General features: G+C 46.0%; 1 protein-coding gene across 5 annotated transcripts in view; it reads left to right on the top strand.

The window, feature by feature from the left end:
• The window catches only part of LOC137521331 (membrane-spanning 4-domains subfamily A member 4A-like), a 142,060-nt gene that overhangs the window by 97,889 nt on the left and 19,246 nt on the right, over positions 1-24,925 (top strand). For all 5 annotated transcript variants that reach the window (XM_068240456.1, XM_068240452.1, XM_068240453.1 and 2 more), the window contains one exon: positions 4,232-4,351. In XM_068240456.1, coding sequence (XP_068096557.1) covers positions 4,232-4,351 — 120 coding nt within the window. The remainder of the gene's footprint in view (positions 1-4,231; positions 4,352-24,925) is intronic.

The following is a 24,925-nucleotide window of genomic DNA, read 5'->3' as shown; positions in this document are numbered from 1 at the left end:
TGTTTGAAATTTCCCTTCAGACTCCCTTTAAAGGGAGCCTAAACAAACATACTGTCATTAAGTTACATTAGTTATGTTAATTAGAATAGATAGGTAATATAATTTTTTACCCACCCTGTTTTAAAAGAACAGGCAAATGTTTGTGATTCATGGGGGCTGCCATCTTTGTCATGGGTGCAGCCATCTTTTTGGTTGAAAGGAGGTGACAAGGAGCAGGAGACACAGTTACAACTGTCCTGTGTCCTGATAACCCCTCCCAGCTGCACACGCTAGGCTTCAAATGTCAAATTCAAAATGTTAAAAAAAAAATTTGCACCAAAACAGCAGAACGAGAGCAACAACATCAGAAATCCCATCATGCTTTGCACAGCATCAGAGGAAAAAAGCCCGGGCAGTTTTCTTCTGTGCAGCTAAAAATGAGGCTTGGATAAGAGAAACAAAGTTCTGATGCTGTGATACTGTTAAAGAAACACCAGGCCTTTTCAGTGCTGCTGAGTCGATTTTTAGTCCGGAGGTTCACTTTAAGGCAATTCTGAAGACAAAAAGGGGCCAAGCTCAGTACTAGGAAGACGTACCTAATAAAGTGGCAAGCGCAATATATCAATTTTCCTGTCGTGTTTCTTTTGGTTCATGTATTAGCACACTATTTAGTAATCATAACCCCCCAAAATGCCAAATGCTGCAACAATAACCCCAAATATCAAATGCAGCCACTATGACCATCAAATAATAAATGCAGCAAACATTGCCTCCGATACATGCAATGCTGCAATAGTTACCTGCAAATGTAGCAAACGTTACCTCCGGCACATGAAATGTGGCAAACATTACCGCGACACGTGACGACTTTACCTTATACACGTGAAATGCGGAACATGAAATGCTACAATGTTTATTACAAGTGTGGTGGACATACCATGACATGCATCTATGAAAACAGGTTTGAAAAGTTCAAATTGTGCAGCACTGGCAATTTAACGACTTTTTCCCATCTGACTATAAACTTCTGAAGATTCTGTCCCATCTGCTTAAAACTTATTTTGTTTTAGACCTTTTGTATATAAACTTTTTGCAGAGTGCAGCTATGAGAGGGTTGACACACTGACACCAATTAAGACATTCCTCTCAGCTAACAGCAGAATTTGCTTAAAGAGGAGCTGTTAGGTATAGGGTCTCAGAGAAAAAAAAACACATATGTCAGTAGCTAAATATTGGCTGTACTTACATTACATATGCATTTCACTGTCCACGTTTGGATTTCACAGAATTTTTATATAGTATTTGCAGAGAATGATGCTCCTGACAGCTCATGGCAGGCTCCATGTTTGTCTGTCTCCTATGAAGCCAATTGTGATGCCATATCCTCCCTGCTTCCTGATGATTCGACTCACAAAAAAAATCCTAATGGTTCATGATCTGGACAACACTACTGTGCAGTAAATAATAATTAGCCGTGTGGCTAGGAAAAATAGCGGACTCATGCAGTATACTCTAACGGAACATGTGCCCTGTGATTTTTCAGTGCTGTGAGTTTAGGCTGCAGTTACAAGCTGCTGTAACATGAGCCTATAACTTCCCACTGTGAAAGCAGCCTTAGGGCGGGATAGTGAAATGAAGAGGAGGACCCAAGGTAGTGCAGTGGGGAGAAGAAGCAGACCCAGAATGCTTTGCAGTATCTGTTATGCGTCCTGCCGGCCTCCTTAGGAGCTTGGGAATAACAGCCTTGCTGTTCAGCACACATTAAAGTAAGAGAGATTTTTAACTTTAGTATTGCCTTTTTGGCTTCCTTCTAAACTGTTTAACACAGGAGAATAGAGGTTTAAATTAGCTTTTACAGCCTGACAGTTACTCTTTAATGATGTGGGGGAGGGGGGCAACTTCACTCCTCCCTCCCTCTCCATGCCCCCCCCCCCCCTCCTGTTGCAGAGCACAGAGGTACCTGGAGTGGCTTGGATGATATATAGTCTCAGAAAAAGGAGAGGGAAAGCCGGCACTGCTGTTGCTTGGTTTATTCCAATATATGCTTACAAGTTGCTCATAAGAATAGAAGACGTGCTATTGCAGGCAGCTGTGGTGGCTGAAGCAGCATACAGAAGGCTAAATTCTGGCTTCCAGTCCCTCATTAAAGGATACCTGTAGGGAAAAAAGTGCCCCAAATAGGCAAATCAGGTAAAAAAAAGTGCAGGAGCCCTAAAGGAAAAAAAGGCGCTACCATAGGCGTCTATGATAAAAGCAGCGATTAACAGCAGAAAACCCGAAATTTGGGCACAAGGTGGCGCTCGCTATCAGGTGCCTGCAGGAGCCGAAATGTACCGGTTTTGCTGCAAATCGTGGCTTTTAAACTCTGGCTAACATATTAACCACTTAACGACCAGCTAACGCCGATGGGCGGCGCATGGTTGTTAGTGGTATAGCATGGAAACCTTTCCATGCCAGTTCACTGAGGTTGTCTCCGTGAACAGTGTGCGAGCCGCCGATCGCGGCTCGCACACGTAATGTAAACACGCGGGGAAGAAATCCCCGCTGTTTACATCATACGGCGCTGCTGCGCAGCAGCGCCGTAAGGCAGATCGGCCTCTGATTGGCCGGGGATCGCATATGATAGGCTGAAGCCTATCCTACAATGCGCAGGACGGATATCCGTCCTGCGATACCTAAGGGAAGGAGGGGAGGGAGGTAAGCGGGGAGAGGGCGGAAAACGCTGCGAAGGGGGGCTTTGAGGAGCCCCCCCCCCGCAACTCACTAATGGCCGGCGGCGATCAGACCCCTCCAGCAGGACATCCCCCTAGTGGGGAAAAAAGGGGGGAAGTCTGATCGCCCTGGTGTAATCCTGATCGGTGCTGCGGGCTGTAGAGCCCACGCAGCACCGATCATTAGAAATCCGGCTGGTCCTTAAGTGGTTAAATGTGGGCGCCAGGGGTTTGCATTTCCACAAACCCCAGGTGCCCGCAATTCTATCAGCCAATAATTGCTGTTTCAGCCACTAGCTGTAGAATGACAAATATTTTATTAGAGCAAAATATGTTTCAAAATATTTACCTCCCACCTCAAAGAGGCCTTAAACCTCATGCACATGCTAGATGAAACTTGGCCAATGACTACCTCTGGTGAGAATCTACCGTATAGTATTGTGTACAGTAGCCCCCGATGCCCCCAATGTGATTAGCCTGGCAGTTCGAGTTGGCCGAGTGCTGGCTGTAAGCATTGCTCTCCCCATATAGTATTTGTACAGCGTTTGTATTGCAATGTCGCCCGGGGGATCATGTCCCAATTCCTGCTGGGCGACATGCCTCATGCGTGTGTACAAGGCTTAAATGTTGAATAAGGAGATAAAAATGTTAGCTTATAGGTTTCTGTTGCGCATTTTTTTTAATGCATCACTCCCACATTACATGTACCTTACCCCTGTTCCTGCTAGGGTATATCCCCTTCTCTAGATTCAGTTTGATTTCTTCTACAGTCCTTTACCAGTTCACAGAAGTAGGTTTTTAGGTGCCAGTGTGCACCATCTGCTGACTAATACTGCTCCATACATGGGACTTCTTGTTAGCTACTAAACTATTTAGATTGTCTTGTTGCCACCAAGCTGCAGTACTCTGTTTGTCAATTTCTCTCCAGCCCTCCCTGTTTCCGGGTGCCCTTTCCAGCCCAGATCCTGTTTTCAGACTGCCCTGATCCTCATCTGTGTCCCACATTGCCTTGCCTGTCTTGTACTTTTGCTGGCCTACTTGACTGCTGATTTTTCCCATACACCTGCATAACCCTATACACAGAGGATACCCAACCCATCTGGCAATTGTGACAGTTTACTTTAATTTCATAGAAAATGGTTTCATTAAATAAAAATATAGTGATCATTTAACACAGTAAGAGTGATTAAGATGTGGAATGCATTTCCACAGGAAGTAGTTATGGGAAATTATATACCTGCATTTAAAGGGGGCTTAGATTCTTTCCTTGCGTTGAAAGACATCCATGGCTACAATTACTAGATAATGCCCAGTGTTGTTAATCCAGGGATTTTATCTGATTGCCATCTGGAGTCGGGAAGGAATTTTTTCCCTTTTGGGGCTAATTGGATGCCTTGTAAGGGCTTTTCGCCTTCCTCTGGATCAATAGAGATATGTGAGGGAGCAGGCTGGTGTACTTTGTTCTCTGGTTGAACTCAATGGACGTATGTCTTTTTTCAACCCAAATAACTATGTAACCCTTTTCTTGTCTTTACTTTCAGGCTGCTATTTATGGCATTCTGGCAATACTATTGGTATTTACCATGTTGTTTTTCTGCATCGCAATTACCACAGCAGTGTATGGATGTAAAACAGTGTGCAGAACATCATACAATGAAATTGTAAGTACTGTATTCTTAGTTGGAAGAAGCCAGGTAAATGAACTTTGTTCAATTCTCAACAACTCAATTTTTTGCAAAGTTTTTAAAAGCCTTGAGACAGAGATCAAAATCCAGGAGGAAACAGGTGACTGGCACTCGATATGTCCTGGAAAGGCAATTGGAATGAGGTTACCGAGCCGACTGTGCTCTCTACCTGGTGAGAGTATCACAAATTATAACTTGAGAAGAAAAGCAGGTCCGGCACCAGTCGTCAATGCTTCAGTGAGAATTTTATTCCAATAGGTACAGTAAGGTTACATGCAGGTACAAAAAGACGGCCTGACAGCCGTGTCGCAGGTCCCCCTGCTTCGTCAGAGGCCAAATAGTGGGGTACATTCACAGAACTCCTCTTATATATACTGTAATAAGGACCATAAACTCACCCCCATCTCGTCTGTACGCATCCCCGTGCGCTGCGGCAGTGTTGAACACGCCCTTCCGGGTACTCCCACTCACCGCCGCTGCCAATCACCCAGGGAGAAAGGCTAACCAATCGCGGCTGAGAATCCTCAGTCACGTGTGGCCGCCCGTCTGTCGTATTCTATGACGAGAGGGGAGGAGTGGAGAAGCGATCTTCCCAGTTGCCATAGTGACCAAGACGCGCCGGGCGCAATTCCCATAACAGCGCGTCTACAGCAAGTAAATGCCTGCACACATTGCAAACGGGTATTTAATCAATCCTCTTATGGATCCTTCAGCTAGAAGTTGTACACTAGGAGCATGGGACTTCCGAATATGAGAGAACCTACAGCCAAGACATAAACCCCCCCTAAAAACGCTCATCCTGGTACGTCATATGGCACAACTGACAATCAGGGTTCTAGCTTTCGCTATTTACATCGGCTGCCATCTCCCATAAACACATCCCCGCTCCGTGTTAAACTGACATAGAACAATAAAGTTCACAATTGCAGAGTCTCACGTTGCCATGACAACAGAACATGCTAACACATCAATATGCAGCATTTAGTGGTTGCATCTGCTTACCACTCCACCATTGTCAGGGTATAATAGTGTGGCCATCTGCAAAGCGTTTTCTGTGTCCCCCTAAAGAACAATAAACAACAAAGCAAAAAACAAACGTTTAAAAACAATTCTATGTTAAAAGCAATATACAATACAGCGAGGCAGATCTCAGGTGAGGCAATTCAATACAAAGAAATTTGTAAACTAGATTATTACCATTAAAGGTTATATAGAGGCAGTGCAGCATGTTAAGAACTAAACAGTTCACAATATTGCTCCAAAAAACACCATAATTTGTTTCTTTCATCGAGGCCAAGACGGCCGCAAGCTTTTGTGCGTGAGATTATTTTTGCCTCCTCCTGTCTCAATATTCTTTCCAAATCTCCTCCCCTTCTTGGAAAATCGACAACCTTGAGGCCAGTACAGTGGGTTGCAAAAGTATTCGGCTCCCTTGAAGTTTTCCACATTTTGTCACATTACTGCCACAAACATGCATCAATTTTATTGGAATTCCACATGAAAGACCAATACAAAGTGGTGTACATGTGAGAAGTGGATCGAAAATCATACATCATTCCAAACATTTTTTTACAAAGAAATAACTGCAAAGTGGGGTGTGCGTAATTATTCGGCCCCCTGAGTCAATACTTTGTAGAACCACCTTTTGCTGCAATTACAGCTGCCAGTCTTTTATGGTATGTCTCTACCAGCTTTGCACATCTAGAGACTGAAATCCTTGCCCATTCTTCTTTGCAAAACAGCTCCAGCTCAGTCAGATTAGATGGACAGCGTTTGTGAACAGCAGTTTTCAGATCTTGCCACAGATTCTCGATTGGATTTAGATCTGAACTTTGACTGGGTCATTCTAACACATAGATATGTTTTGTTTTAAACCATTCCATTGTTGCCCTGGCTTTATGTTTAGGGTCATTGTCCTGCTGGAAGGTGAACCTCTGCCCCACTCTCAAGTCTTTTGCAGTCTCCAAGAGGTTTTCTTCCAAGTTTGCCCTGTATTTGGCTCCATCCATCTTCCCATTGTAAGGCTTGGTGGTGTATTCTCCACAGTCAGCATGCAACGCATGAGCTGACGTGGAGGAGGTACACACACTAGCACAAGGAAACAGGCTATCCCTAGTATAGTGGAGGGGAGGACTGACTCCAATAGGAGATTGTGGCGCACAGAGCCGGTGCAGATCCGACAGCCACAAACAATACTTTCGCTATAACGTCTCAGCGCAAAGTAGCGCTGAGCGCATAAACCAGAACTGAGGAGATCAGGACAGGTAGACAGAATGAACGCTTGCTAGCTAGCCGCTACTTAGTGACAGCAAGCGTCCACAACAAGACAGACTGGAATGAGGCAGCCAATGCGTTTGCAGCGATGGCGTGCCTCACAAAGTCAGGACAGGATAGTCAGGAAATAGCAGGATCAAGATAGATGAATGTAACACAGACAAAAATACAATAAGTATGTTTTCCTAGCGTATTACAATTACAGCTATCAATGAAACTATTTGTAACGTCTGACTAACATATGTATATATTGGCAATGAACCGATATATGACATAAGCAGGAACACTGACTAAGACTGGAGTAATACAGGGAACAGGACTCAGAAGGATTCGCTATCTCTTCGCAGAGATGAACGCAATCCACAAACGGTAACAGAACAGGATTTAGAAGGATTCGTTATCTCTTCGCAGAGATGAACGCAATCCACAAACGGTAACAGAACAGGATTCAGAAGGATATAAACAGTTCGTGTACGTATACATCAGCGACACTGATGTATCAACGTAACACGAATACAAGGAAAATAATAAACGTGCTGGTATGCATATATATTGGCAATGAACCAATATATGAAGCAAAGACCAGCAAAGTATCTTTAGAACAAGAAACACGATCGGGGGCTGAAGCAACAGCAAGACAGGCTTAAACTGAAGCTATGAAAACCCGAGGAGTCCTGCAGGAAGCAGATCTTTATACTGAGGTCATCCAATGGGAGCAGACATGCAGATTCCCACACAGGTGAATGATAATCAGTCACAAGCTGACAGCAGGGAAAGGCAGACAAAGCTATGCAGCTTGCATGGAAAGAGATCAGAACTGCCTGAGCTGCAGCACTACTACTTCCAGCAATACCTGCTGCAGCAGCGATCATGACAGTACCCCCGCCCTTAAAGGCGGATACCAGACGCCTCTCAAAACTGACCTTCCCAAGGAGACAACTTAACTGATAATTCATGATGACCGGGACAGCCCGGCAAGACCAAATTCCAGAATCAGTCATCACAAGACTGAACCCATCAGAACCAGAGCCTACAGAACCATGCCCATCAGTACCACAAGTCTCAGTGTGACACCCATCAGAACCATGATTTCCAGAAGAAAGCCCCCCGAAGCTCTCTGAGCGATACCCACTGCCTTCCAGGGACCGTCCAAAAATGCCAAAGCCTTTGCAATGCCCACCGGAACTGTCTTTACCAACACAAAACCCACTGTTGAACCAGTCCAAGGTACCAGGACAAGCTTCCTCAGAGATCTCCCAGAACACTTTAAAGCTCCAAAGAGATCCCAAAAGGTCAGAACGCCCTTTAGGCTCACATGGAGAACTATCAAGAATCCCCATGGAACCTATGGCAATTCCCGAGTCAGGGTTACAAGGGGACACACATCAAGATCAGGGCTTTCAGGGACCAGAACCATCTCTGGGCATGCAGGCAGACTGGCAACATCAGAACATGTCTCCCCTAAGGAAGCATCTGAGTACGCTAACACCTTAGACACACTTGGGCATTCTGGCACACAAAGCACATCTGGGCACACTGGTACAAGAGAAACTTCTGGGCATGTCAAGGAACTGTGAACCTCTGGGTCAGCCAAGATAGGACCGAAACCAGGACTGGACAAAAATTCATCATGACTAGACTTCACAAGCACTGGACTCTCACTAAAGAATGCAGGAACAGACCTCGCTGATTCTAGCAAGGTTGTTAACAAATCAGGTTCAGGGGCATAAACAAGACAGGACAAGTCTTCTGATGTATGACCTGAGCTAGATAGGAATTCCACAACTTCCTCTGGACTGGACAGAGACTCATCTAGTACCTGGGATTGGGGCTCCAAAGTAGCTGCAAAACAAGTCAATATTACAGCATCCCCCACTGAACTGGGCAAATCTGAGGAATTCCCTGGACAGGAAGGGAACTCCGGAATCTCTGCCACACCGGCCAGAGAATCAGAATTTTCCAAAATACAAGGCAGGGTTTCAGGAACGCTTACTAAATCAGACTGAAATTCTGAGACTTCAGTTATTTTGACCAGAGAATCAGAATTATTCATGTTACAGGGCAAGACTTCTGAAACATTCAGAGGACAGGGCTGGAATTCCTCGGCTGTTACAACACTGGAGAGGGACTCCACAATATTGGTTAAATCAGACTGTGTACAGGGCAAGGTATCTAAGACACTTGCTGACGAGGACAATATTTCAATGACTTCTGCTTCATCAGACAAAGATTCATCAAGTTTATTTAGAGTGGACTTTAATTCTAAGACAGCTGCTAAACAAGTGAATATTGCTGCAACACCCACTGAGGTAAGCAGTGCCTCAGAGTCTTCTGCTAGAGGGTTTGAAGTATCCAAAGTACTGGGTGAAGCATAGGACTCTGCGACTCCAGCTTCACTGGACAGGATCACTGAACAGTCCATATTGCAGGGCAAAACCATGGAAGCACCTGCTGGACAGCATAAGGATTCTGTGACCTGAGCTTCATAGGAGAGATCTACTGCACAATTCATGGTACAGGGCAAATTTACTGGAACATTTTCTGAACAAGGTAATAATTCTGCGATTTCAGGTTCACATAGCAGATGCTCTGAGCTATTCACGATACAGGGCAAATTTACTGGAACATTTTCTGAACAAGGTAATAATTCTGCGATTTCAGGTTCACATAGCAGATGCTCTGAGCTATTCACGAAACTAGAGCGAGGTGTAGAAACAGGAAGATCAAGACACAATGTTTGCGCATCTGAATCACCATTCATTTGTAAAATTGGAAAATTCAGATGCTGGGGTTCTGAGGTTTCTAGACAGGATTGCTGGGACTCGGAAACTGATGTAGTGCATCTATTGGCATCTGCTGGATCAGACAGGAGTTGAACTTTATTAACACAGGTAATTTCTGCAGAAGTGTTTGCAGAGGCAGGCAAGATTTTTCTGGTGTCTGTTTCACTGAACAAAGACTCATGAGTACTGGCTAGACTGGACTCGGAAGTCAGCAGGATCTCTGGATTCTCTGCTGAGAAATTTGTGCAGGGCAAGGTTAAGAAAGTATCAGTGGCTTCTGTTTTACTGGGAAGTAACACTGAGTTATCCATGGTACAGGGTGGAATTGCAGGAACTTCAATTTCACACAAAAAGAGCTCCGAATCACCTGCTGAATCAGCGAAAGGTGCTGAAGCAGGCGGGTCAGAACGCCAAATTTGCGAATTCGGAGTCACATAAAAATCATCCAAAATCAGTTCCCACACATCTATCACAGGAGCCACACAGTCATACCTACACACACCAGTCTCTATTAGGTTATAGGCTGACTTAATGCATGCATTCAATACCATTTCACTTTTTGCACTGTAAAATTGACAAAATGAACTTGAATCATTCTTCCATTCACAGACCAGGGCTTCCATCTCTCCCCTCTCGAATGGAGGATCCCATGCATACTTAACAGCGAAAACATTTAGGCTGATCACAGTTTGCAGATATGATTGTGGCAGGCACATGTATAGGGTTAATTAGCAGGTGATTGGCAGATTCCTTATTCTTAAGAATCTCCAATACCTGTAGCAAGTGTTGAACTGTAGTGTATGCAAACTTCCCTTGGTTCACAAATAAGTTGATTTGTTCAATACTCTGTAATATCTCCTCATAATCATACTCAGATAATTCTTTTAAACAAAAATCTTTATTTTCCCTAGCCAGGGAGGAAAGTTCATTAGTAGTTTCATAAGTCCATTTAACTCCCCTGAAAGACAATTGCATTTCATTATCTGTTAATGGCAGAATCTCATTATAGGTCTCAATCGCTAAGGATAACGACTCTGCAGATCGGACACGTTTCTTAGAACGTTTGCGTTTTGCCTTAGACCCTGCTGCCTTTGGTGATTTGTTCAAAGCTGCAGGAAAATTATCAGGAACACTCTCTGCTTGCTGATCATTTTTGCAAACAATTGAAGGGGAAGCTGATTGGCCTGCTGCCAGGAGTTCATTTAGAGGAAAAGGCAATGGATCTATGGGCAACCAGTTATGGATCACAAACGCTAGAAATTCCAGCGGTCTCTCTTTCAAATCGGAATGATTGAGAACATCAAATGCCCACTGAAACAATTGCCCTTTAAACAAAATATAAACTAGCTGGGGTGCCCAGGTTGAAACAGGAGTCGCTTGGAGATCGGGATTGGCCAGGAACCTGGCACATTCAGAGAAAAACTCATTTTCTGTTTCAGAGCTAAGTTCTTCAAATTTCTTAAAGGAGCAGGAACCATAATTAACAGTGTCATACTTTCTGGGAATCCCCCCCCCCCCCCCACAATGGGGATTGGTAATGGGGTTTTCATAATGTAAGGCTTGGTGGTGTATTCTCCACAGTCAGCATGCAACGCATGAGCTGACGTGGCGGAGGTACACACACTAGCACAAGGAAACAGGCTATCCCTAGTATAGTGGAGGGAAGGACTGACTCCAATAGGAGATTGTGGCGCACAGAGCCGGTGCAGATCCGACAGCCACAAACAATACTTTCGCTATAACGTCTCAGCGCAAAGTAGCGCTGAGCGCATAAACCAGAACTGAGGAGATCAGGACAGGTAGACAGAATGAACGATTGCTAGCTAGCCGCTACTTAGTGACAGCAAGCGTCCACAACAAGACAGACTGGAATGAGGCAGCCAATGCGTTTGCAGGGATGGCGTGCCTCACAAAGACAGGACAGGATAGTCAGGAAATAGCAGGATCAAGATAGATGAATGTAACACAGACAAAAATACAATAAGTATGTTTTCCTAGCGTATTACAATTACAGCTATCAATGAAACTATTTGTAACGTCTGACTAACATATGTATATATCGGCAATGAACCGATATATGACATAAGCAGGAACACTGACTAAGACTGGAGTAATACAGGGAACAGGACTCAGAAGGATTCGCTATCTCTTCGCAGAGATGAACGCAATCCACAAACGGTAACAGAACAGGATTCAGAAGGATTCGTTATCTCTTCGCAGAGATGAACGCAATCCACAAACGGTAACAGAACAGGATTCAGAAGGATATAAACAGTTCGTGTACGTATACATCAGCGACACTGATGTATCAACGTAACACGAATACAAGGAAAATAATAAACGTGCTGGTATGCATATATATTGGCAATGAACCAATATATGAAGCAAAGACCAGCAAAGTATCTTTAGAACAAGAAACACGATCGGGGGCTGAAGCAACAGCAAGACAGGCTTAAACTGAAGCTACGAAAACCCGAGGAGTCCTGCAGGAAGCAGATCTTTATACTGAGGTCATCCAATGGGAGCAGACATGCAGATTCCCACACAGGTGAATGATAATCAGTCACAAGCTGACAGCAGGGAAAGGCAGACAAAGCTATGCAGCTTGCATGGAAAGAGATCAGAACTGCCTGAGCTGCAGCACTACTACTTCCAGCAATACCTGCTGCAGCAGTGATCATGACACCCATCAACTCTGACCAGCTTCCCTGTCCCTGCTGAAGAGATGCACCCCCTGAGCATGATGCTGCCACCACCATATTTTACAGTGGGGATGGTGTGTTCAGAGTGATGTGCAGTGTTAGTTTTCCGCCACACATAGCGTTTTGCATTTTGGCCAAAAAGTTCCATTTTGGTCTCATCTGACCAGAGCACCTTCTTCCACATGGTTGCTGTGTCCCCCACATGGCTTGTGGCAAACTGCAAACGGGACTTCTTATGCTTTCTGTTAACAATGCCTTTCTTCTTGCCACTCTTCCATAAAGGCCAACTTTGTACAGTGCATGATTAATAGTTGTTCTATGGACAGAGTCTGACACCTGAGCTGTAGATCTCTGCAGCTCGTCCAGAGTCACCATGGGCCTCTTGACTGCATTTCTGATCAGCGCTCTCCTTGTTCGGCCTGTGAGTTTAGGTGGATGGCCTTGTCTTGGTAGGTTTACAGTTGTGCCATACTCCTTCCATTTCTGAATGATCGCTTGAACAGTGCTCCGTGGGATGTTCAAGGCTTTGGAAATCTTTTTGTAGCCTAAGCCTGCTTTAAATTTCTCAATAACTTGATCCCTAACCTGTCTTGTGTGTTCTTTGGACTTCACGGTGTTGTTGCTCCCAATATTCTCTTAGACAACCTCTGAGGCCCTCACAGAGCAGCTGTATTTGTACTGACATTAGATTACACACAGGTGCACTCTATTTAGTAATTAGCACTCATCAGGCAATGTCTATAGGCAACTGACTGCACTCAAATCAAAAGGGGCCAAATAATTATGCACACACCACTTTGCAGTTATTTATTTGTAAAAAATGTTTGGAATCATGTATGATTTTCGTTCCACTTCCCACGTGTACACCACTTTGTATTGGTCTTTCACATGGAATTCCAATAAAATTGATTCATGTTTGTGGCAGTAATGTGACAAAATGTGGAAAACTTCAAGGGGGCCGAATACTTTTGCAACCCACTGTAAATCTTAAAGGTGCACTTACATTGCTATGCTCATCTAGAATATGTTGAATTAGGCGACCCGCTCCCTTACCTGTACTTAGGGAATTTACATGTTCTTGGAAACGTGTACACATTTGTCTAGTTGTCATTCCGATATAATATCGGTTGCAGGGACATAAGACTGCATACACCACATGTTTTGACCGACAATGGATGAAATCCTTAACTGGGATTATTACACCACCGAGTGTGATTCTCTTACCCAGTATAAAATTGGTGTAGTGGTTACAATTTCCACATTTAAAACATCCAGTCGGGTGTGCAAGTGTTAACAAGTCTTTCTGTTTAATGTCCCTGCACTCACTACGTACCAACATATCCCTAATGGTTTGGGCTCTGCGGAAGGTAATCAATGGTTTTTGGGTTAAAATTTTCCAATAGCTAGTGTTCCCTCTAAGATCACTCCAATTTTTGTGGATAAAAGTTTGCATTTTTTTGCCCATGGGTGAGTATTCAAAAATAACGGGTTTTGCAGTCCCTGAGTTCTCCCCTCCCCCTTCTAGTTTTCTCTTCTTCCCCTTCCTTCTCAATAGATCAGTTCTAGAACGAGAATCTGCCTTTTTAAAAGCCTCCACTATCAAAGATAAAGGGTAACCTCGGGAGAGGAATCTTATGCCCAATTCATAGCTCTGTCTCACAAAATCAGATTCCTTACTATTATTCCTTTTTAGCCTAACAAATTGGCTATATGGGATAGAGTTTTTAACATGGTCAGGGTGATAGCTGGAGTACAACAATATGCTATTAGTGGCTGTGGGTTTCCTGTATCCCTTGGTTATTAATTCACCCCCTTCTATTGCAATAGAGAGGTCAAGGAATTCCATTTTATCCCCTCCCCACACTCCAGTAAAATGCATATTAAAATTGTTGATGTTCATCCAGTCAATACAGTTATTAAACTCACATTCCCCACCCTGCCAGATTAACAGCACATTGTCCATGTATCTTAGCCAGGACTTAATCGAGTGGCGATAGGGATTTGCATTCTGGAATGTGCAGTGGTCCTCCCAAACAGCCAAGAAAATATTTGCAAAGGTTGGGGCCACCGACGTCCCCATCGCCACCCCAGACGCCTGTCTATACCAGCAATCCTGAAAAAGAAATGCATTGTGCGACAGAATAAAGTACAGACATTCACAAATGTATGTTGCCCATTCTTCATCTTTACCCCTTTTAATTAGGAAGTCCTTCAACACTTTCACACCTAATTTTTGGGGTATTCTTGTGTACAGGCTTTTTACATCCACTGATGCCAGTCTATAGCCTTCCTGCCATTCCAATTTAGGGAGTTTAACCAAAACATCCAAAGTGTCCGCCAAGTAAGAGGGGATTTGGACCAAGAATGGTCTCAACTGGTATTCCAGATACTTAGATAAGGGTTCTGTCAAGGACCCTCTGGCGGACCCTATTGGACGTCTGGCTTTTTAGGAAAAGGTGGTAAGAGATCTTCCCCAAGTTTTTTAGAGAGCCACCCCAACTCCACCCCTCTCCGTAGCAGAGTCTGTAACAGATTTTTGTATTAGTGGCTAGGGTCTCTGGGGAGTTTCTCATAATAGTTATCCACACCTTCTAGCTGTCGAAGGGCCTCCATAACATAATATGTTCTTGACATCACCACCAAGTTACCCCCCTTGTCAGCATTTTTGATAATTATTTTATTATTATCCTTTAACCAATTTAAGGCTAATTCTTCAGGGGTAATGTTCAAGTTCGCCTTGGGGTACACTAGGGCTCTCATCTCGTCCTGTACTTTTAAATCAAAATGTTCTACTGCGGAGGCTGGGGTGCTGAGGAACTCCCTTGTTGACCTGCATGCTCTGAAGGGTACTTTGGATTTCTCCAGTGACATTTCCCTTTTGAGTGTATTTATCACATTCCCCTTTTTCCACAGAGCCTGCAGGTTTTCTAGAGCTCTCAAATCTTGCTCTGTTGGAGTAAAATCCAGGCCCTCCCAGACTCACCTCAAGTTTCTCAGGTTGCTGTTTCCATGTATCTTGCTGGACTGCAATATTCAAACGTCTTATTGCACAATACCAGTCCACCTCAAATTTAAATTCGTCATAAGGTGCACTTAGGGCAAAGTTCAAACCCTTGGACATTAGGCTAGAACAGCCATTTGGTAAAATTTCCCCTGAGATATTTATTACCTGCAGTTGCTCCTCAGACTGAAGACCCACTATTTCTTCCTGTAGTAACCCCTGCCATGTGTGTTTCTCTTCCACCTGACTTTCATCTCGTGAGATGGATCTGTGTTTCCTGCCTCCCCTCCGGATCCTTCTCCTAAAGGGGCTCCTACACATGGTGAGGCACCTTCAGTAGGTTTTAGGGCAGGTTTGGTCGTTTTTTTCTTTGCTGGTTCTTCAGAGCTGGAATCTGAGCCTGAATCTGTGGTCCAGTACCCTCTATTTCATTTTGATATCTTCCTTCCCTTAGACCTCCCACATTGATTCTGTTGTTCCCAATAGAGATGTCGCGAACCTCCGATTTTCGGTTCGCGAACCGGGTTCGCGAACTTCCGCGGAAGGTTCGGTTCGCGGAAAAGTTCGCAAACCGCAATAGACTTCAATTGGGGAGGCGAACTTTGAAAAATAGAAAAAATTATGCTGGCCACAAAAGTGATGGAAAAGATGTTTCAAGGGGTCTAACACCTGGAGGGGGGCATGACGGAGTGGGATACATGCCAAAAGTCCCGGGGAAAAATCTGGATGTGACGCAAAGCAGCGTTTTAAGGTCAGAAATCACATTGAATGCTAAATTGCAGGCCTAACGTGCTTTCAAACATCTTGCATGTGTATACATCAATCAGGGAGTGTAATTAGAGTACTGCTTCACACTGACACACCAAACTCACTGTGTAACGCACCGCAAACAGCTGTTTGTGTAGTGACGGCCATGCTGGACTACTGCGCAACATGGCGAGATTGCTCTTCCTCCCTCAGTGATGTCAGGTAATGTGTGACTTCCTTCTCAACTTTCCATGGCATTGTTAAAAAGCTTACGTTTTGTTTTTAAATTACATTTTCTACTTGCTGTGTACTTGTTCAGTACCGAGAATCCTGTGGAGGCGGGCAAGTCTGCCATTGTGCCCTTTTTTACATTTTTTGAAAATGATAGATGGTTGTATTTTTAAATTGTATGAAAGTTTAGATGGTTGTATTTTTAAATTGTTTGAAAGTTTAGATAATTGTATTTTTAAATTGTTTAAAAGTGTATCCATTCTTCCTCCCCCCAGCCACGAACAATACCATGGGAACGTGGAGCAGCAGAAGCCCCCGGTGACGGCTGCCGCGGTTGTTCTCCGCGGCTTGTCTTTTGAGGGGTGCTGCTTTTCCTCAGGTGTTCTTGCCAATCATAGCTGTTTGGGCCTTCTCTCCAGGTGCCTTCGTAAAGCAATTGTCCCTACGTGACAGTTGGCCTTTCCACGGCTCAATTTTTGCTGGCAGAGACAACAGATGGCTTTGCTCCGATCTGAGACACACACGTTAAAAAATTTCCAAACCGCTGAGCCCCCCTGGGCTGATGGCGCTACGGTGGCATCAGCAGCTGAGGTTGAAGGGCATGTTGGCTGTCTGGCCATAACGGGCGATACATGGCGCCGGACACTGCCCCCAGCTGTTTCTGAGGACGAGCTCCCTCTTGTATTGCGTTCCGGAGTTGGAGCCTGATCAACGTCTACCACCACACATCCAGGCAAGGAGGGAGGCAGGCAGGCATGCACGCCCGCCCCGAGGTAGTAACCAAAAATAACAATACAGGACTCAGGAGGACCGTTTGCGGCCCTAATTGAAATGAATTAACTTTAAATCCTTTATGGAGGGCAAGTCTGCCGTTGTCACCACGGGGAATGAAGGTTGGATTCCGGCCCGAAGTGGGAGCCTGCTGAGACCCATGCTGTAGCTGCCCTGACCGTGCTTTGCAGACCAGGCATCTGTGGTCAGATGGACCCTTGAGCCAGCGGAAGACAAACCAAGTCGAAAGCATTTGCCAAGAATATTTTACGGAGGGCAAGTTGTTTTGCCTTTTTTTTACATTTTTGGAAAATGATAGATGGTTGTATTTTTAAATTGTTTGAAAGTTTAGATGGTTGTATTTTTAAATTGTTTGAAAGTGTATCCATTCAAGTGCAAGTTATGCACTGACTGCCAGGTATAATATGCAGTCACAGATGCAGTGAAAGGTATGCAGTGACTGCAAACAGCCGTTTGTGTAGTGACGGCTGTGCTGGACTGGTGCGCACCATGATGAGAGTGCAGGTGATGGTGGCTTTTTAGCCCATATGCTCGTCCGGCTGATGTAGCTGAATGACAGAACAGTGACTGTCCAGCTGATCAAATTTGGTCTGACCACAATGAAGCAACGACCTTATTATCTTTTGTGTGCCACCCCCACCCGAGACACTCAAATAGCCGGCGGTCATTGCTTCATTGTGATGCGCAAGCCCCTTCACCGCGGCAAGGTAATGATCACGAAGGGGGATGGGCACATGTACACGCACCAGAAAAATTAGTGTAGCGGCCTTAAAAATTCAGGGATCCGCCTAGAGTCCTGGACCCTGTTGGTAGTGGCGGAGAAGGCAGTCAAGCGGCCTGCAGGCAGAGATGCTGTGTGTGGGGACTGACTTAGTCTTCGGTCGTGCAGTAGCCCTCCGTGATCCATTCCTCATTCATTTTGATAAAGGTCAGGTACTGAACACTGTCGTGACTTAGGCGACTTCTCTCAGTAACTATGCCTCCAGCAGCACTGAAGGTCCTTTCTGACAGGACGCTTGCGGCAGGGCAAGAGAGAAGTTGTATGGCAAATTGGGACAGCTCTGGCCACAGGTCAAGCCTGCGCAACCAGTAGTCCAAGGGTTCATCGTCGCTTTTCACAGAGTCTACATCCACACTCAAGGCCAGGTAGTCGGCTACCTGCCGGTCCAGGCGTTGGTGAAGGGTGGATCCGGAAGGACTATGGCGAGGAGTTGGACTAAAGAACGTCCGCATGTCCGACATCACCCTGAGATTGCTGGAGCGTCCTGTTCTTGCCTGCGTGGACTTGGGAGGAGGAGGGTTACTGCCAGTGGTACGTTGATTGCGTTGTGCAGCCACATCACCCTTAAATGCATTGTAAAGCATCATCGACAGCTTGTTCTGCAAGTGCTGCATCCTTTCCGCCTTTTGTTGAGTTGGTAAGAGGTCCGCCACTTTGTGCCTGTACCGAGGGTCTAGTAGCGTGGCCACCCAGTACAGGTCATTCGTCTTGAGTTTTTTGATATGGGGGTCCCTCAACAGGCTGGACAACATGAAAGAGGACATCTGCACAAATCTGGATGCAGACTTACTCTCCATCTCCTCTTGCTCTTCCTCAGTGATGGGACGCAACTCCTCTTCCTCCCCCCAGCCACGAACAATACCACGGGAACGTGGAGCAGCAGAAGCCCCCTGTGATGGCTGCCGCGGTTGTTCTCCTTCCGCCGCCTCTTCCTCCTCCACAGAAACACCTTCCTCATCATCACCATCATCAGAGTCTGACTCCTCTCCTTCCCCACATGACTCCTCTTCTTCCTCTTCCTCCCACCTCTGTGCTGCCGCCGGTGTTGTGGAAACATCGGGTTCGTGTGTAAATGGCTCCCACGACTCCTGCTGCTCTAACTCTTCTTGTTCACGCTCCTCCACAGCTGTATCCACCACTCTACGCACGGCACGCTCCAGGAAGTAGGCGTAGGGGATCAAGTCGCTGATGGTGCCCTCATCGCGACTCACCAGTTTGGTCACCTCATCAAATGGCTCCATGACCCTGCATGCATTTCGCATCAGTGTCCAGTTGTTGGGCCACAACATCCCCATCCTCCCAGATTGTGTCCTTGTACTGTAATGATACAGATACTGGGTGACGGCTTTCTCCTGGTCTAGCAGGCGAGAGAACATCAGCAGGGTGGAATTCCAGCGAGTCGGGCTATCGCAAATCAGGCGTCTCACCGGCAAGTTGTTTCTACGCTGAATGTCCGCAAAGCGTGCCATGGCCTTGTAAGAGCGCCTGAAATGCCCACACAACTTCCTGGCCTGCTTCAGGACGTCCTCTAAACCTGGGTACTTGGACACAAATCTTTGCACGACCAGATTAAGCACATGTGCCATGCAGGGTATATGTGTCAGCTTTCCCAAATTCAACGCAGCAATGAGATTGCTGCCGCTGTCACACACCACGTTGCCGATCTCAAGCTTGTGCGGGGTCAGCCATTGCTCCACCTATTTGTTAAGAGCAGCCAGGAGAGCTGCTCCAGTGTGACTCTCCGCTTTCAGGCAAGACATGTCTAACACTGCATGACACCGTCGCACCTGGCATGCAGCATAGGCCCTGGGGTGCTGGGGCTGTGTAGCTGGAGAGGAGATGGCGGCACCAGCCAAGGAGGAGGAGGAGGAGGATGACGACAGCGAAGCGGTGATAGCAGGTGGAGAGGAGGTGGCTGGAGGCCTGCCTGCAAGCCGTGGAGGTGTGACAAGTCGGTCCTCTGCGCAGCCACATACTCCCTGCTTTCTGCTATCGGTCACCAGGTTGACCCAATGGGCTGTGTATGTAATGTAGTGGCCCTGCCCGTGCTTGGCAGACCAGGCATCTGTGGTCAGGTGGACCCTTGACCCAACGCTGTGTGCCAGAGATGATACCACTTGCCTCTCAACTGCACGGTACAGTTTGGGTATGGCCTTTTGTGAAAAATAATTGCGGCCTGGTATCTTCCACTGCGGTGTACCAATGGCCACAAACTTACGGAAAGCCTCCGACTCCACCAGCTTGTATGGTAATAGCTGGCAAGCTAATAGTTCCGCCACGGCAGCTGTCAGACGCCAGGCAAGAGGGTGACTGGCAGACATTTGCTTCTTACGCTCAAACACTTCCTTCACGGACAGCTGGGTACTGCTGTGGGCAGAGGAGAAGGAACCGCTGAAGGGAAGAGGCGGTGTGGAGGAGGGTGGCTGTGAAGGTGCACGGGAGAAAGTGGATGAAGACGATGCACCTGAAGGAGGAAGAGGAGAAGGAGGGTGGCTTGACTTTTGAGGGGTGCTGCTTTTCCTCAGGTGTTCTTGCCATAGCTGTTTGTGCCTTCTCTCCAGGTGCCTTCGTAAGGCACTTGTCCCTACGTGAGAGTTGGCCTTTCCACGGCTCAATTTTTGCTGGCAGAGACAACAGATGGCTTTGCTCCGATCTGAGACACACACGTTAAAAAATTTCCAAACCGCTGAACCCCCTGGGGTGATGGCGCTAGGGTGGCATCAGCAGCTGACGTTGAAGGGCATGTTGGCTGGCTGGCCATAGCTGGTGATACATGGCGCCGGACACTGCCCCCAGCTGTTTCTGAGGACGAGCTCCCTCTGCTTCTACCATGGAGTCGTCTCCTCCTACTCCTCTCTGACTCCTCCTCTGAACTGTCCACCTGGTCATCTCCTCTACCGGGAACATATGTGGTATCCGTATAATCGCCATCATAATCCTCCTGGCCAGCTGCACTTTCCTCAGACACCTCCTCAAGTGCACCAACTTCAGGTGGTCCACCATCATCCCCATCTACACACGTTACGTCCATACTATCGCCACCTAACTCAGACGTAGGAGGTGGTGTACCTGCGCCTTGTTGTTGTTGTTGCAGTAGTACACTGAGGAATTGGAGCAATTCATGACAAAATTAAATGTCAATACAAAGAACATTCGGTTGACCTTCTCTTCTGGCAAGGAGATCCCATTCTTGGATCTCATGCTGAGAATTGAAGATCAATCGATTGTCACAACGTCGTATCATAAGCCCACGGCAGGTAATACTGTACTGCATGCAACCAGCCATCATCCGCCATCCTTAAAGAGGGGAATCCCATACGGACAGTTCCTCCGCCTGAGGAGGAACTGCTGTAGGGATGAGGACTTCAGAAAAGAGGCACGCAGTATGTATCAACGTTTTCGTGAGCGCGGTTACCCGCACTCGGTACTTCGGAATGCTTTGCGGCGAGCCTGGGATCTGGACCGGCAGGAATTGCTGGCCCCCAGGGGGATGCCGCGTAGTGCGGAAGGGGATGGATATATGCGCCTCGTGACTGGCTTTGGAGCACATTGGAACGATCTACGTGATCTGCTGAGCAGATTCTGGCCAATACTCACCTCAGATGAACAAGTTGAAAAAATTGTTGGCCCCTGACCCCTTCTAACTGCCCGAAGAGCGCCTAATTTAAAAGATCGATTAGTACATAGCGAATTGCAAAAAAATCCCTCAACATGGCTTGACAGTAGGAAGCCTATGGGAATGTTTAGATGTTCTAAGTGTAAATTGTGCCCATATATTGAACGTGCCAATGTATTCACTGACAGTAGTGGTGATAAGGAGTTTACTATTAAATCCTTTATAAATTGCGATACCAAAAAAGTAGTTTATATGATACAGTGCCCTTGTGGGCTAAAATACATTGGCAAGACCAAGAGGGCACTAAAGGAGAGGATACTTGAACACTTTGGTAAGATAACCAAGGGTAAATCGACAGGAGTCATCTATGATCATTATAGAGAACATCATGCAAACAGTTTGAAGGGAACCACAGTTAAGGGGATTTATAATTTGAGAATATCCAATAGACGTGGTGACTTCGATGAAGTTCTCTATTGCAAGGAGGCAATGTGGATTTTTAAACTCAGCACAGTTACACCTAGAGGTTTGAATGCAGAATTGGATCTGTCCCCTTTTCTTAGAGCTAATAGATATTGATGGGCTAAAGAGCCATGAGTTTTGGGCAAAATTGTGGCTCATTGTGTGTGGGGAGTGCTTAAAAACCAATCGCTGGGTGTTGACTGTTGTTGCAGTAGGTTGTGATCGGGAAGGGGTTTCTTCTTCAAACAATATGGGTAGAGCATGTGGTTGCACGGATCCGCAGTGAATGTTGACTGTGCCTTAAGAGATAACATAAAATTAGGGGACAGTGGACTATGTATTGAGTCACAATATGAGTCAGTAGTTAGGAATGATCTGCTGGACATTTGTGGAACTGTTAAATGATAAGCTGTACAGCTGCCTATACGGACTTCCGTCTGGTCATGCTACCCCTTCGTGATGAACAACTGATATGCAGACGCAACATGCTCAAGTGAATAGACCAGTATGTGGAAATGAACTTGCAATGTGTCCTGATGTGTACATAGGAACTAATGATAGCCATCATCCAGTGTTAAGTATGCGTAAGCCGCATCATCCATACTCCATGCAACGCAAGCAAATGGTGAGCATGGCAACAAGTAGTGATGGGCGGAGCTTTGATCACTACATATGTGATGACGACTGTTAGTCAGACCACACCCTGATGAAACGTCCAATTGGGACGTGAAACGCGTCGGTGGGCGTCACCGCACTCATCCACACACGTGGCATACGGAACTCCGGGCTGGCGTTCTCCGTAAGGGAAGTCCTTGGCACGGTGGAGGTAACAGCATCATGCTCCAAAGCAAGTTACCAGGATCCTGATGTGCGGACCAGCGGAGATACCTCTGATTGCAAATCCCTACTGATATGGGTGAGATCTAATCCTCCCTGTTTTGATCAAGTGGCCGATCATTTCAGTTCCTTAGACATAACGGTGAACTGAATCCCTTGGGAAAAACGAAGTTCAAGTAAGAAGAAGGGGGCCCCCCATATTGAGACAATTGGGCACAAGTGTATATGTGTGTATGAGTGCGCGGACGTCTGTTCAAACGGAAGGGAAATTGTTATTTCTGGCCAGATACAGTTTTGTTTTCCATGGTACTATATGAAGATATTTGATCTTGAGACGCAGCCAGCGTCATATATGCAATCCGCAGTTACTATTGTTTTTATGGGGGTTCTTATGGGAATTGCTGATTTGTGACATATGTCTATGATTGAGGATCGGTGTCTTTTAACATTTTGATACATTTAAATAAACTTGGTATACTTTATGAGGCTGTGTAACCGTTTAATGAATTCAGTTTAGTTTATGCTTATGGCCTAGGTTAGCCTTGTCTCCACATCTCAGTGAGAAATGAGTCCCAAGTATGACACTGCTTATGTAAAAATTAGTTATAAATGTTGTTGCAGTAGTGGCTGGGAATCAGTGATTTCACCACCACCACCAAATAACTCCTGCGAAGTGTCAAATGCAGCGGATGTGGTGCTTGTTGTAGCGCTGGTGGCTGCGGGAGATGAGGTGTTCTGTGTTAAATACTCAATCACCTCCTCACGATTTTGGGAAGTGATGGCACGTGCCTTCTTCTGAGCACTGTATTTTGGGGCAGGTCCGCACGAAATCACAGCAACACCACCTCGCACAGCCACAGACCTGCCGGTGCCTGGTGGCCTTCCTCTTGGTCTGCCTCTACCTCTTCCACCACCTGGTTTGTCCATTTTGTCCATCTTGGGGGTATGCTAGCTATATGCAGTGAGGTGGGTTCTCACTCAACACAACAGGTAGTTAGATGCAGTGAGATGGGTTCACTGAACAGTAAAGGTACTTAAGATGTAGTGAGGTGGGTTCTCACTCAACACAACTGGTAGTTAGATGCAGCGAGGTGGCCAGGTGGGTTCACACTCAACACAACAGGTAGTTAGATGCAGTGAGCTGGGTTCACTCAACACAACGCTAGGTATATGCAGTGATGAGGTGGGTTAAGTAAACACAACAGGTACTGGGTAGTTAGATGCAGTGAGCTGGGTTCACTCAACAGTAAAGGTAGTTAAGATGCAGTGACTGAGGTGGGTTCTCACTCAACACAACAGGTAGTTAGATGCAGTGAGGTGGCCAGGTGGGTTCACACTCAACACAACAGGTAGTTAGATGCAGTGAGCTGGTTTCACTCAACACAACGCTAGGTATATGCAGTGATGAGGTGGGTTAAGTAAACACAACAGGTACTGAGTAGTTAGATGCAGTGAGCTGGGTTCACTCAACAGTAAAGGTACTTAAGATGCAGTGAGGTGGGTTCTCACTCAACACAACAGGTAGATAGATGCAGTGAGGTGGCCAGGTGGGTTCACACTCAACACAACAGGTAGTTAGAAGCAGTGAGCTGGGTTCACTCAACAGTAAAGGTACTTAAGATGCAGTGAGGTGGGTTCTCACTCAACACAACAGGTAGTTAGATGCAGCGAGGTGGCCAGGTGGGTTCACACTCAACACAACAGGTAGTTAGATGCAGTGAACTGGGTTCACTCAACAGTAAAGGTACTTAAGATGCAGTGAGGTGGGTTCTCACTCAACACAACAGGTAGTTAGATGCAGTGAGCTGGGTTCACTCAACACAACGCTAGGTATATGCAGTGATGAGGTGGGTTAAGTAAACACAACAGGTACTGGGTAGTTCGATGCAGTGAGCTGGGTTCACTCAACAGTAAAGGTACTTAAGATGCAGTGAGGTGGGTTCTCACTCAACACAACAGGTAGTTAGATGCAGTGGGGTGGCCAGGTGGGTTCTCACTCAACACAACAGGTAGTTAGATGCAGTGAGCTGGGTTCACTCAACACAACGCTAGGTATATGCAGTGATGAGGTGGGTTAAGTAAACACAACAGGTACTGGGTAGTTAGATGCAGTGAGCTGGGTTCACTCAACAGTAAAGGTACTTAAGATGCAGTGACTGAGGTGGGTTCTCACTCAACACAACAGGTAGTTAGATGCAGTGAGGTGGCCAGGTGGGTTCTCACTCAACACAACAGGTAGTTAGATGCAGTGAGCTGGGTTCACTCAACACAACGCTAGGTATATGCAGTGATGAGGTGGGTTAAGTAAACACAACAGGTACTGG

The sequence above is a fragment of the Hyperolius riggenbachi genome, chromosome 6, assembly GCF_040937935.1.
Source record: "Hyperolius riggenbachi isolate aHypRig1 chromosome 6, aHypRig1.pri, whole genome shotgun sequence".
Classification (NCBI taxonomy): domain Eukaryota; kingdom Metazoa; phylum Chordata; class Amphibia; order Anura; family Hyperoliidae; genus Hyperolius; species Hyperolius riggenbachi.
This window is presented reverse-complemented; position numbering and strand designations above follow the sequence as displayed.